The 15,191-nt window shown below is 35.0% G+C and overlaps 1 protein-coding gene across 4 annotated transcripts in view; it reads left to right on the top strand.

Moving 5' to 3' along the window:
- PHF14 (PHD finger protein 14) overlaps positions 1-15,191 on the top strand; it is a 188,180-nt gene that overhangs the window by 127,097 nt on the left and 45,892 nt on the right. Inside the window, exon 18 of one of the 4 annotated variants that reach the window (XM_037046388.1) lies at positions 6,498-7,277. The exons of the other annotated variants lie outside the window; for them this stretch is intronic. Within the exon in view, the coding sequence (XP_036902283.1) occupies positions 6,498-6,521 (24 nt within the window). The 3' untranslated portion in view covers positions 6,522-7,277. Of the gene's footprint in view, positions 1-6,497; positions 7,278-15,191 lie in introns of those variants that run through there. 4 annotated transcript variants of the gene reach the window in all.

Genomic DNA, 15,191 nt, shown 5'->3' with positions numbered 1-15,191 from the left:
GATTTTCAAATTGTCCCAAATGTAGTTAACGGAAGCCACTGTGGGCTGGCTTTTGCCCCTTCAAATTGACATTTGTGTTCTTTTGACATATCAGCAATTTTTGAGTTATTTTCTTACTAAAAATGTTCCTGACTCAACATGTATTTTCCATCATCCTATTCCTGGAACCAGCTATTTATCCAAGGAGCTCTGGTTCCTTTTAGTAGAGAATGGTATTTAGAAACCAAGGTATTGGTACTAGATGTGCTCATTGTTACTGGGATGTTGCTCCTACTGGATCTTCTTGGTAGACAATGCCTAGGACCAGATGTATGTATAGGCATACCTTGTTTTATTGCACTTAACTTTATTGCACTTTAGAGATACTGTGGTTTTTGTTTTTGTTTTTTTCAAATTGAAGGTTTGTGGTAACCCTACATTGAGCAAGTCTATCAACACCACCTTTCAATAGCATTTGCACACTTTGTATCTCTGTCACATTTTGGTAAGGTATGTGTGTATATACATCGTATTTTTAGACATAATGATATTGCACACTTAATAAAAGACAGGATATTGTGAACATAACTTTTATATGGACAAAATTGCGTTTTGGACTAGGAAACCAAAACATTTGCATGACTTGCTTTATTGTGATATTCTCTTTATTGTGGTTATCTTGACCAAACCTAAAATATCTCCAAGGTATGCCTGCATATAAATTTATACATATATACATTTATATCTATATTTATATGTGTTTATTGGTATTATAAACCATTCTAGTTTTTCTCCTGTCCATATTTGTAATTTCCTGACAGAAAATTGGCTCCCCTTATCCTTAATATATATTCTTACATGATTAATCCCCAGATATAAAACTCATCTCTGTCACCCACATGGATACTTAACTTTGCTTACCATATCCTGGTAGTTTTAGACTGAACTGTTCAGGCAGGAAAGAGAGAGGGAGTGAGGATGGATGTTTATGTTTTTTACAAGTTCTTCAAATCCTTTTAATGAACTGTCAGGAATAAGAACCACTGTTTTATATATTTTTATGAGTTCTTCAGTTTATTAAAGTTTTCAAGCTAAAAATGACCTTTTTAAGAATTTTTAAAAAATGCACACAATACATATAACCCAAGCCAAACTTTAACTGACACTTAAAAATTATGATGTATATATTTATATATAAAATACAAAGTAGACTTAATATTGTATTTTTAAGATACAGAGCACAGTTCACTGTTTGGTCTCTTTCTAGGGTGCAGTTGACACAGATCGCAAAAACTTCCGTCTGCTGAGACACCCAACACGAAGGCCACTTATTTGCACTTGGTTAATGAACACGTATAAGTATTTATCTTAAAGGTGCTTCATCCAAGTCATGTATATTCACAAGTGCCACTGAGAATTTAAATACACATGGTATATTTTACAGTGACTGTGCCAATTGTGATTTCAGCTTTTCATCCGTGTTTGAGCTCTGTTGTATGAAAAAAAACAGAGTAAACATGACAGGTCATTATGTGACTAGCAGTAGATGAGGTGTTGTAGCTTGGAGACCTCCAAGGTGGTTTCCTTGTATTTGATCTTTCTAGTATACTACTCTTCTTAAGTCACAAACATGCACAGAAATTTCATCTAAATCCCTATGAAAGATTTTTCTGGATCTATAAATGCCAACTGAAAAAAGTGGTATTTTTGGGTAATCATTATATTAGAAATCCTTGAGTAGGGGGAAGTAAGATATTTTTAAATTTTATTTTCCAAATTTTCTGCATTGAGCAACTAGAATTCTATAACCAATATACTTATGTTGAAGCAATATTTTCAAGTAAGATAGTCATTGAGAATTTTGCCTCTTTAATAATGGATCAGAACAGTCTCTCCAAGGAGCATCTTGCCACGATACATTAAGCAAGAACATTTAATTGAACCTGGAAATACTAGAAATTGGATGTCTGAATTTTATGTGTCATGAAGATTTATGAAAAATATAAAAGTAAAATGAGTTATCCTTTAAGGTTCTTTTAAATTTGAAGCACATAAATGGCTCATAAAAAGGACTTTTTAATATTTTAATTATTCACTGGGCTACTTGGATTTAATCTGACATTAGTTTAAATTTTAAATCTTTGAATTTAACACAGTTGACAGAGAAGTCATTTTCAGGTAAAATTTATACCACTTAACTGCCTTAATTCAGTACTCTTCTAGCATTTGTGTGACAAGCAGTAGAACTTACCACTGTGCACTTTAGTTAGCTTTAATGAGTGTTGATTTGCCTTTTTATGGATACAGGTATGTACAAATCTGGAGAAAACTTGTGTACAGTACCCTGCATTAGAATCCCATAGAACGAACCTGTCTGAGAATTAAAGCTATGGGATGCTTATTCTTGATGATTGATGGCTATAGTTAAATATTTAACCTGTAGATTTCCTCTTAGACAGTGTGTATGATAAAGCCCACAAACCTCCAGTTGATCTTCTACCTCTTCCCAGTCCAAGTTCAACGTGTAGCCAGTTATTCTAGCATTTTCCCTGGCAGGCAAAATTGTGTATGTTTTTTATACCCGTAGTTTCTAATGAAGTGCCATACTTTCAGACAGGCAACGATGATTTGTGAATTCAATAAAAAGTAATAGCCATAAACAATTCCACTGTGCTTTTTTAGAGTATGTTATTTGTTTAAACTGAACTTTTATGTACTGAACTTATTATTTATTGTCACGATTGCCCACCCAGAGGGGCTGCTTACCTGATTGTCCTAGACATGCTTCTGAAACCTATCTCTAGGTAATAGTTTTATCAAGTAAAACCACTTTTCAGCAAAACCATGACTGTTTATGGTTATTCTTTGTAATAGAATCTATGCTGATCTGTTTAGTTTTGTAACCTAAGGTAGTTTCCATGGGGACTACCTCATATGCATGAAGCATATTGATTTACTTCAATACGTTATGGTCAGGTATTCCTTAAGAATCTTTTCAAACATTTGATTTCCTTCCTCTAGGTAAAATTTATCAATGTTTATGACATATATTTTATATATTTCAGCATCATATTCACAGAGAAAGAAAATGATTGGAACCTCTAATACTAGGCAGATGTTCCATATTAGTATGCAAAGTTGAGAAACAAAATTGTGTTTTAAGTTACACTTACTACAAACTGGAAAAACCAAGGCATTTTCTAATTCAGACGACATGCAGGCCCCTGCGTTTATGTAGCATGCTGTGGAATGCCATATGTGATGAGAAATGAAATCGTAACGGAGATAATTAACAAAGTGCAGTAGGGTGCCACACATAGGGTTGTCTTTCAAAACTCACCAAATTCGTATCTTCCTTTAGTTTTTAAACTTTCTTGCGGTTTTATTTTTTATCATTGTGGAGGAAAAATGAGTCCACTGCTAAGACTATGGTAGTTAAGCTGAAAGATATTTTATTACCACTTGTAAAAAGTTAATAAGAATGTTTTTACCTTAGTAACCTAATATTTGAAACCTTAAAATTGGGTTTTATAATACAGTGATGTATACATTCAGAAGAATGTAGAGTGTATGGATTGCATGAACTTGTTACTCCAGTATTTGTCTATAGCGTGTCTGTCGGAGACATGGCTCCCTGCAGAAAGGTAGTCCTGGTCGCACTAAGCTAGTCCACTCTCAGAGCTGTGTGAGTTACATGCGATTATTTGTGATTTCATGTATTCCTGATGTAGATTCAGTTAGTTTACTCCAATTTATTAAACATTTAGTTTATTTCATCATTTTGTAGACTGACTTATCTGTTAAAAATTGTCTTTTTAACCTACATATTGTGGTATAAGCAGTACCTTTTTTCCCACAATTAAGATAGACTTCTTCAAATCTGAGCTAGAAAATTCAAAGAATAAACTCTGATAGCTAATGGAACTGAGTTTTGAAATTAAATATATTTAAACATTCTAATCTTGATGTTCTAATGGAACCCTTACCAAGATTAATTAGAATTTATAGATTAGGGTTAGGGGACATGGGGGAGTAGGTTATGTCATATTACTTACAGTGTGACATTTATTTTTTGACATTTCTGAAATTCAGATGTGTATCTATAAGCAGTTTATATCTTTAAGTGATAATATCTTTTTCCATACAAATGTGTCATTAAATTTATGGAGTTTCTTATAATTTGAGGCATTGTTGAGTAAGAAAATAGAATAATTTAAAATACTCAGAAAGTCAAAGTATGCAATATGATGTAGAGAAAATAGCTTTATGAGCTTTCAAGAGGTATAAATTGGGTTCATATATTAACTATTTACAGTGCTGGTGACCTTCAGCAAGTTGCTTCACTTTTGTGAGCTTCGGGTTCCTCATTTGTGAAAAGTTTAATGGCAATAACTGGGAATAATGGAGACACTCAGTAAATGGCATCTCTCTTTAATCACAGAGAGAAAAGTTCAAATTTAGTGATTGTGTTCCGATTTTTAAATGTAAGAACTGTTTTTTAAAAAAGTAACCTGAAGAGCAATTTTCTGTGTTTTATTCTTTGTCTTCACACATGCCAGGTAAAAATCTTATCTCTTGCACTTCATGCTACAGTAAGGTCATATCTAATTTCTTTATTCACAAAAAAAATGCTATTCATTTTAATTTCCTGCTAGAGTTAAGAAGCAAGGAAAAGTATCTTTATAATTAGCCTGTTTTTAAACTAAGGAACCTATGGCTCTCTAGACTTTTAAAATTACATAGTATTACATAAGGTATTTTTGCTAAATGTATTGTATATCATTAGCAAATAATTGGTATTTTTATATTGGTGGCAATGACTATATCACATTAAGTATACAATCATGGTCCTCTGTGAGTCACACAGATGATACATTAATGTTTTTATTTTAGCTTATAAGTAGAAGGCACTATATTTAGAGAGTAAAGGTTTACTTTGTATTTAAACCAATGGCTCCACCAAGTACTGAATAGTAGGAAGGTATAACTGATACGTGCACAAAAGGGAAACCTGTTTTTAACTGAAGACATGTTGTGTTAATAGGTTAGGGAATAGTCAAGAAATTTTCTCCATGTTGTGTAGGGGTATTATTTCTTTGTCAAGGTCATTAAAACTATAAACTTGAGACTAAAATAAGGATAAAAAGTAAAAACAAAATAATTTAAAAGTAACCAACACTGAAAACAGACATAAGATAATTTATGTGCCTACTTTGTCACGGTATATGCAGTTTTCTATAATAAAAGATTCGTCAAGCCTAACAAATGTCTTAGAGAGCAGGCATATATCAGAAACTCATCCTTTTATTGTGTAACTGTTGTAATCCTTTTGAAATGTGAGAAGCTCTGGGCTAGCATGTTCCCATTCACTATGGAGTATAGAAATGAAGGGTATTAACTTTTAGGGTACACTATGTAAACACATTTAGAATTTTATAACGTTATTATGTGCCTTCAATATGTCTTACAGCATTTATGCCAAGAGAAAGCCTCATTCTTAAGTAAGAAAATTATACTCATTCTCAGTTGCCACTAATGCCTTTTTAAAGAAAGATAAAATCTCAACAAGTCCTTTATATGTATGGGTGAAAGGCCAATAATTTATACATGTGCATTCTCCAGAACCCTATTTTTACACCCATTCTCTCTCCCTTTCTGTCTCTCTCCCACCTGCTCCTGATTCCCAGTGGAGGAAATCACAGTCAGCCCTCTGTATCACAGATTTCACAACCAAGGATTCAACCAGCCCAGAATTACAGTTGGTTGAATCTAGGGATGCAGCACTTGCAGGTTTGGAGGGTCAGCTAAGGACTTGACAATCCAAGGATTTGGGTATCCCCGGAGTTCTAAAACCAATATACCACAGATATGAAGGGATAACTGTACTTCCTTAATCGTAGCATATAACTTTGTTTCCCTTCACATTGCTTTAAAAAATGAGTATCTCTGGGAATACCCTACTTACTGTTTTTAATGTATTTTCCACTGGTAAAATGCTGAAGAAGGCAAGTTACAAGATTGGACCACAATATCCTTCACTGCCTCTTGGCCCCAGCATAGCCCAGTCCTGCTCAATATTAAATTCTTAGCTTCAGTTCTCATTGTGACAGGGCCCTAGGAGCTACCTTTAACTCGCTTTATTCCTTTAGGTGAACATCACTTTATTCCTTTCTGTGCATTATTTATCAAAAAATTAATCTTCTGATTTATACCATAATTTATAATTATCATCTGTCAACTCACACAGCCCAAATGCCTATGATTTCTCCTCAAAATGTAGTCCACAAACTGAACCACCTGCACCAGGATCTTCTAAAGGACTAGTAAACATGCAGTTTAGAAGGCCCCATGCAAACCCAGTAAACCAGAACCATTATCTCTGGAATGGTGCTCAGGAAACAGCATTTTCATAAACACCATGGGTGATGATTATGGTTATTAAAATTTAAGAACTATTGCTCTCACCCTAATCTCTTTTACATTCCTTACATATATGGTACTTTTGTCTCTAATTTCAGTATTCAGATTTTGTTGTTCAGTAATTGGACTATTTGTCAACCCCAGAGGCAGGTTCAAGAAGATTGGATGTCACCTGATTTAGGTTCATTCCGACAGCATACCATGACTACTAACATACCATATGTTCATTCTTATTTCTGAGTTCTGGAATTGCCCGGCAACATCTCCAGGATATTCTGTGAGCTGTATTCAGTTTGTCCCCATCAAGAATCTTCCTTAATGACTCTGCCTCATCTTTTGCTGCTTCTTTGTGGTAGTTGACACTGTTGGTAACTTCCTACTTTTTACAAACTGTTCTCTTTCCTTTAGCGAACCTGTTCCCTCCTGGTTCCCCCCCTCTTAGCAGACCATGTCTCTGTCTTTTTGATAAGTTTCTTCGGCTTATTTTCACAGTTTGCTTTTCTCACTCTGCAGGTCTCAACATCCATACCCAGGGCTCAATACCATGCAGTTTTGCTCCAGAACTTGGGGTTTAGATTTAATGACCCATTTACTTTCTCTGAATTAATGCTCATCAAGAGAGAGGCTTTCTGCCTTTTCAAATATTATCCTTTGGTCTCATTGAGACATAATGTAGTGATAAGTGTACCAGTAAGTTCTGGTTGGCCATTATCTAATAGTCTCCTTTTACTATAAAGTTTACTACTTACTTAAGTAGGAGAGTACATATCAACTGATCTCCAATTGAAATATTATTCTGGAGATATGATTCAATGTGCTACAGTGAAGGCATCAGTCTCTAAATTTTGTTTAAGTTTAAAGCTAGAAAGAAATAATTCAAAATAGTAATTTTTAAATATAACAGAACTAGTAATATTTGTGTAAGGCCTTTCTTTAAAAAAAAAATGTGCCTCTTACTCTTTTACTCCTTATTCCTTTTCTCTGACTCTACCTCTCTAAAGAAACTTGGAATCAGAAAAATAAGTTACATTTGTCATATATGTGTGTTTAAGTTTTTTTATAAACTTAATACATGGTCATTATAGAATATTTAGAAAATTCAAAAAAATTAAATATTTAAAATTACTGGCAATTATAGCATCTAAAGGCATTACATTTCTGCATGTGTTTGGTAGTATATTGTACTACAACCTACTCTTTAAGAATTGCAATCATATTAAGCAAAGTAAACCATCAACAAAATGAAGAAAGCGACCTATTGAATGGCAGAAGATATTCACCAGTGATATATCTGTTAAGGGGTTAGTATCCAAAATTTTATGAAGAACTCATAAAACTTAACACGAAAAAGATATCTGATTAAAAAATGGGCAGAGGACCCGAATAGACACTTCTCTAAAGAGGACATACAGAGGGCCAATAGACATATGAAAAGATGCTCAACATCACTAATTATAAGGAAAATACAAATCAAGACTACAGTGAGATCACCTCCCACCTGTCAAAGTGGCTGTCATCAATAAATCAACAAACAACAAATGCTAGTAAAGATGTGAGGAAAATGGAATGCTAATGCAGTGTTGGTTGTAACACAGATTAGTGTAGCCACAATGGAAAATACTGTGGAATTCCCTCAAGAAATTAAAATAGAACTACCATATGACCCACCAGTTCTACTTATAGGTATTCAAAGAAATCCAAAACACTAATTCAAAAAGACATATGCACTCCTATGTTCATTTCAGTGTTATTTACAACAGCAAAGATATGGAAGGAACTTAAGTGTCCATGGGTAGACCCATGGATAAGGAAGAATTAGTACATATATACAATGGAATATTTTTCAGCCATGAAAGAAGAATGAAATCTTGCCTTTGCAACAACATGGATGACCTAGAGGGAATTATGCTAAGTGAAATAAGTCAGGCAAAGAAAGATATAAGTACCATATGATTATATTTATACGTGGAATATAAAAAAACAAATGAACAAACAAAACAGAAACAAACTCACAGGTACAGAGAATAAACTGATGGTTACCAGGGGTTCAGGGGTCATGGGTCTGGGTGAAATAGGCAAACAGGTTGAGAAGTACTAATTGCCAGTTACAAAAAACAGTCACGGACGTTTGGTGTCGTGTTGGTATTAGACTTATTGAGGTGATCATTTTGTAAGTTATATAAATGTCTAATCACTATGTTGTACATCTGAAACTATAATATTGTATGTTGACTATAATTTAAAAATTTTTGATTAAAAATTGCAATCATATACATTCTGTTTTAATGGCCTTTTCCACATAATTGTATACAGAATAATTTTTCATGTTAAACACTCTTTTCTAACCAGATTTTTAAAGTACTGTGCAATATTTCTTTGAATACATATATTTTCATTGTAGTTGCTGGGTCAGAAAAATGAACAATTTTAAAATAAGAAAGTGCCATAGTAGTAATTACAGCGATTAACATTTATTAAGCACCTCTATGTGCCTAGCATTATCTAAGCACTTAAAATGTATAATCCCACTTAATTCTCACCACAGTTGGTAAGGTAGTGTAGCCACAATTATCTCCTTTTATCTCCTTTTGCAGCTTAAAAAATGAAGTTTAAAGAATTTAAGGATTACACAGCTAATAAGTGGTTTAAGAGAGAGTCAAACCCACATCAGTGTATATTGTAGAAACTTGTTTTTGTACATATATTGAAATAAGTATTTTCTGTTTCTTTGTTGCAAGAGATTCTCAATTAGATTTTGTCCTGAAGCCATTATAGATTTTCATAATGTAGAAACTCAGATAATTTTTCTTTCATAAATAAACACTACTGCTAATAGGAAAAGGAAAAATACCTTTGTTGTTAAGTAGGATCTATTTTGATTTTTCTAACAAGGAAGGGCATAAAACCTGGAGGTTATTCTTTAAACAAACAAATTTATTAAAGATGGTCATACTGTAAGGTGTGAAAGATAGAGTGTAACTCCTCAAGGCTTTTTCTTCATAAAATTCAATGAAGTAAGTATCTGTGTTAAGAAAGCTGCTACTTGACAACATGGGTGATTTATATAGAGCCAGCAGACTAATCTGTCGTACTTGGAGGGAGGGTAAGGGAAAGAGATCTAAAAGTGATTTTTTTTATTAGGCACTAAGCCCTGTAGTTTAGCTGAGTCAAATATTTCTTTTTAATGTCATGGGTTGTGAAGTTTGAAAACGTATATTGTGAAAAGAAACTAAAACCAACCACATTCAAACTCTTTGCAAAGCTAGTTTAAGAGTATTCTGATTCATGCAGTGTCAGCCACTTTGTGTACTTTGTATGCTTTTGTATGCTTTGCAAGATTTTGTATGCTTTCCTCAATACCCGCATTCTTCTGCAGTAAAAATTGCTCTTACTCAAAAACAATACCTTGTCAGTGGATCAAATACAAATTATAATGCAATTTAGACTCATTTGGGTTCTTTGTTCATCGAATAGTATGAAATGATTACTTCACCTATAAAAAGTTAAAAAAATGTTTACCTACCCCTTGACAGATAAAGATTTATATATTTAACTACTTTTACTCTACTGTATTCCCACCTGTGACCTAGCTCAGCCATCTACCTTCTTTTGTGGTCTCTGACTTCTGCAAGTTGTTCTAGCATTAATCTATTGTTCTCTTTTTTCTTTTGAAATATATTCATATGCTAAATTTAAACTCTGGTCACCTAAGATGCAATCATTTTAATGTTTTCTCTGAAGGTTTCTTAAAGGTTTATGTTGTAGTGATATATCTTCACTGCAGTTTCGCTGGTTTTTTGTTAACTGCACCTTCCATAATGCCTACAAATGATTATCTGCTTCACTGGTTGGAAAACTCTTTAAAGTATGCTCACAGAGGTTGAAATTTTTAAGAATCACTTTGAAAAGTTCAAGCTGCATCAGAGCATTTTTATTAGTTCACTTTTGTGATCCTGAGGGACTGAACTTTTTCCCTAACTTTTAAAGGCAAGTAGTCTGTAAATTCTGTTTCTAAAATCAGATTTCTGAATTTAGATTACCAGATATTTGTGAATCAAAGCACAGATATATAGGGAGCGTAAAGCAAGTAATAAATGTAAGGTATTTAAGCATTAATTTCTTATTGCAATGCTGCAGTTTCAACGTATATAGCAACAAAACATCATTATTTAGCCCTGGCTGGTGTAGCTCAGTGGATTGAGCGCGGGCCTGCGAACCAGAGGATCGCGGTTCAATTCCCAGTCAGGGCACATGCCTGGGTTGTAGTCCAGTTCCCTGCAGGCCAACTCCCAGCAGGGGACGCACAAAAGGCAACCATCCATTGATGTTTCTCTCCCTCTCTCCTTCCCCTCTAAAGATAAATAAATAAAATAAAATCTTAAAAAAAAACAAAACAAAACATCATTATTTAATAACTCAATTTAACATTTATTTCAGGATCCAGTCATTAGTTCACTTACCACTTTTTTCCCCACTTTAAGCCATTTTAAGATTGTGAATCAAGTAAATATTTTTAGAAAGCATTCTTTTGTCTTTCACAAGCAGGCAAACTGCTGTATAACTTAGCCATCTCTCTACCTTTTCCCTGTGACGTTAGCGACAGTGTGGAAGCGTTAACCTGTGTACGGCATAAAGACTCTATTAAGTGTGGTCTTGTCTTCCATTTCTGCTGGAGCGCTCCCAAGTCTGCTACTCAAGAATCTAACTTGTGCATGAGGTAGACCTTCAGTCTTCATGATTTGTTTCCAGGTGTCCACATTTTTCTTCTTTTCTACTTTCTCATCCCTTCCTGGGCTTCCCCTGAATTAATGAAAACAGCATTGGGAAACATGACACTCTCGATATTTATCAAGTGTAGTTGTGTTCCTTTATTTGTAAAAAGCTTCTCAAACATAGGAACTTACTTCCCCAGTAAGGTCAACTATAGTTAGTTCCTTTTTATTTTTTACTCCTCATAGCAATTTGGGAAAAAAAACCTGCAGTCTGAAATGGAAAATTTTTAACAAAAACCCTTCAGATTAATTTTAAATATAAAGTACAAAAGGAGACAATGGAATTGGGTCTTTCTCTATATGAAGTACTTTAAGGGTTATCCAGATTCCTATTTTTAAAAGGCCAATCTTCCCTTTTTACTCAGATATAAGGTAAATATTTTTCCTGAATTCAAGGCAAGATGCAAATAAAAAAGCAACATAACTCTTTCAGCCCAGTGACTTTAAACAAGCTCCATGGAACCTTTTCTTAAATGACTTTAGGGCATATCTCATGGTTTATTTGTTTGTTTGTTTTTTTCAGTGTCCCTGAGGTATTAATAGGCTTTTAAAAAATATATAAAAAATGTAACCCAGCTTAATGTCGGGGCTTCGGTCTCTCAACCAGTTCAAAGCTTCTCCTCTCACCATCTTAGGTCGACTTCAAACTGGGAAGTCTGTCGTTTGGAAGGGACCTCCTGACTGGATTTTGCCTGTTGTCTGTGCTTCCCTTGTGGGGTTTTAGCTGTCTGTCCTTGCTAGAATTTTCCTACCAGCAGTTTCCTTGATGTGAGAGGTGCTTTCTCCTGGGATTACTTATAACTCATTTTCAGAACTTAAATTTCTTTCCTCCTCCTTCATCCACATCACCTCACTCCCACTAGGCTGTCCTCTGTGGTTAGATGCCCTCTAGACCCCCGGAGTCTGCTCTCTTTCACGGGTCATCTTTTGCCCTCCCTAAGCACATGCAGACCTTTGCCTTGCCAGCTCAGAGGAGAAGTCGCCCCCTCTGCACCGTTCTCTGTTGCTTGGTCACTGTGCTAGACAGATGTGCATCGCCACCCGGTCTGAGTCCCTCATGCCCCCAGGGGACAAATTCTCTGAGTACTTTTCAGAAAATCCCTCTTACGTAGGGGCTTCCTTTAAAGTACATCTTCTAAAGAAATCCTTATTCTCCGGTCTCACCTTTCCTCATTCTTCAGGCTTCTCCTTTGAATTACCAGACCAGTTTTTGCTCTGAAATGCTTCAGGAAATATTTCCTTTGAAGGAAATGTTTTTTTCAATGCATATCTTAAAAAAAAAAGAAGTTTTAGACCAGTTATGACGAATGGAGAGAGAAATACTCATCCACCCCTTGAGCCCTGGAATGCATGTCACCATACCCTGTCACCATGACTCAAGTCCTGGTCTTTTTTCCTTAGGACTTCCCCCTTTTCAGATACTTCCTGCTGGCTCCTCAGCTCTTCTGCAAACCTCCAGGACATCCTCCTCCTTCTGACTAAACCCCCTCCTTCCTTTTTAAACTATGATGTGGCATTTTAATGTACATTTTCACAAAACATTACAGCCCTCTATGGCAATTCCTCAACTTTCTCTGAATCCACTGTATTGATTCTTCTCTCAGCTGTTTCTCCTCTGGCCAGAAATAACTGGAGGAGATCATGAACGTAGGTTCACAATAAATGTGTGCCTCCTAAGTTACACCAGGCCTCATGGCCATTGTGTGAGCCCCTTGTTGGGTTTCTCACAGCAGTTATTTCAGATCTTTGCCACATATCTCAGGTGTCAGTTTTACTTCCAGCATTCTCACTTATCAATGACTCTGTCTTTTACTTCACTGAGGAAAAGGGGGCCATATCCTCATCTTATCTCCTCTCAACCTGAGAAATAGCCTTTGTACATTTCCTACTTCAATCTTTGTTACTTTCTCTACCTCAATCTCAATTTCTTATCTCAGAAGAAAAAAAAAGCACTTACTTTTGTTCTTTATTCCAAAAATCTTTCTCTTCAGAATCTCTTTCTATTCTCATTAAGCCATCTTAGAAGTATTTCTCCAAGTCAGCCTTTTTGGAAGACGACTTTTCACATGCCCCTCCAAGTTTGAAAACTCAAGGAAGGAGCTCTCCATTGCCCATACTATAGGACAGATGTCAGGGCTTCATCCCTGAATTTCAAGGCCATCTACAATCTGGCTCCAAGCTAACATTCCACATAGCTTTCTCTCTCTGATTCCCTCTCTCTTCCCACTCCCTCCCTCCCTGCTTCTCTTATAAATATCATCAGGCCCATCCTGATTTTTTAAAAATTAAGTGCCCAGCTTAAATCCTGGTTTTCTCTACAGTCCTTGGGACTAAACTAAATTTCTTGTGCATTTGTTTTGCTAGATTGTTTGCTTGGCATTTGGTAGTTGTTTCTTCATATTTTTAATCATCTTTATATGCCTAGGTTCTGTTCACCAGCTAGACTGCAAACTCTTATGGCAGGGAATATTTCCCTCATACTTTGTCGAAGACAAGGAGCTAGAATGTTACACATAATTTTTCTAAGATAGATTTAAAATTGCTTCTGATAGCCTGTTTCCTATTAGTTGTTAATAAAGTTATTTTTTAAACCTTTATTTTGCTGAATGGCAGTGTAAGAGTGCAGGTGGGTTCTAGTTTTTGCCCTAGATGCCCAAGGCTACTTGTTGAAACAACAAATGATGTCTGAAGCATAAATGCCTATAGCCATGACCCAAATATGCAAAAAAGAATTGGTGTAAATGATGTAAAATATCTGTTGAGCAAGTTTAAAATAATATCCTTTCTTAGAATAGTTTCTGATCCTGTCTAGTTCACTCAGCATTTCTATGAATGTTTAAGAGTACCTGTAGTTTATAGTAGATTTCTGTGGAATAGAGATATAGTCTTAAATTAAAAAGAAACTGCCCTCCAGAAAGGAGAACACTGGAGTTGTCAAAAGAGTATAACACTAGTCTCAAAGAAAATGTCTATTTTGTATTTTTCATCCATAAAATTTGAGAAGAAAGAGTAACTTTTATTTATACAGGTATTTTTCTTTTTTAAAAAAAGACTTGGTTTATTTATTTTTATAGAGAGGGGAAGGGAAGGAGAAAGAGAGGGACACAAATATCAATGTATGGATATTTTTCTTGATGAGCCTACCAATGTCTGCACTAGGAACCCCATTTTATTGAATAAAAATCTGTAGTATTCAAAGGGATGCCATATATATTGGGTGCTACAGATATACTAAGATAATCAGATATGATCTGGTCTTTTAAAGAATTTATGTTCTTGAAGGACAGATAAGGCATGTATGCATATAATTATAATGCAAAATTTAAAATATTAAATGCCATAAGAAGGTACAGATGAGCTACTACAGGAATTGAGAGATGAAGAACATTATTTTTGGCTCCAAGAATCAAAAATAAATTGTGAATAACATGTCACTAGAATGGAATTATGAAAACTAGGTAGAGTTTGGTAGGAATGTAAATTAGGGTAGGCTAGGTTATTCAGCATAAACACAAAAAATGCCAAATTTTTGGTGGACTAACACTTTCTGGCTTCTCATGGAAGTATAGGTTGGAAGAGCAAGTATTTACATGTGGTTACTCGGGGACCCAAGCTGATGACAGTTTTATTTCAACATATATGGTCCAAAGCACTGCAGCAGGAAACATGGCAAACTGCAGAATGACTTTAAAAATCATACATGGAAATGAACATGTCAGTACAGCTTACGTCCTACAAAGTATGTGGTTAGATCTAACTTGAGGAAGCCAGGAAAGTATAATGCTACCATGTGCTACTATACTTTAGGCAAGATCAGGCGCAGTGTGGGTGGTATGGCCGTAGACCACACTTCGAAGGCCTTTCTGGTATATGAAGCAACATAGGGGAATCTTTGGAGAAAAACAGTATGTGTACAATTGGTATGGGGGAAACTGCATAATAGTTTGAAGGTAGTAATTCAACTAATAATAGTTGCTAATGTGTTTTAAAATTTATTTTGATTTCACCCTATTATTAATT

This window comes from Sturnira hondurensis, unplaced genomic scaffold (genome assembly GCF_014824575.4).
Source record: "Sturnira hondurensis isolate 20B ecotype Veracruz unplaced genomic scaffold, ASM1482457v3 Scaffold0005252, whole genome shotgun sequence".
NCBI lineage: Eukaryota > Metazoa > Chordata > Mammalia > Chiroptera > Phyllostomidae > Sturnira > Sturnira hondurensis.
The sequence above is the reverse complement of the archived record's forward strand: the minus strand, read 5'-3'. Positions and strand labels throughout refer to the sequence as shown.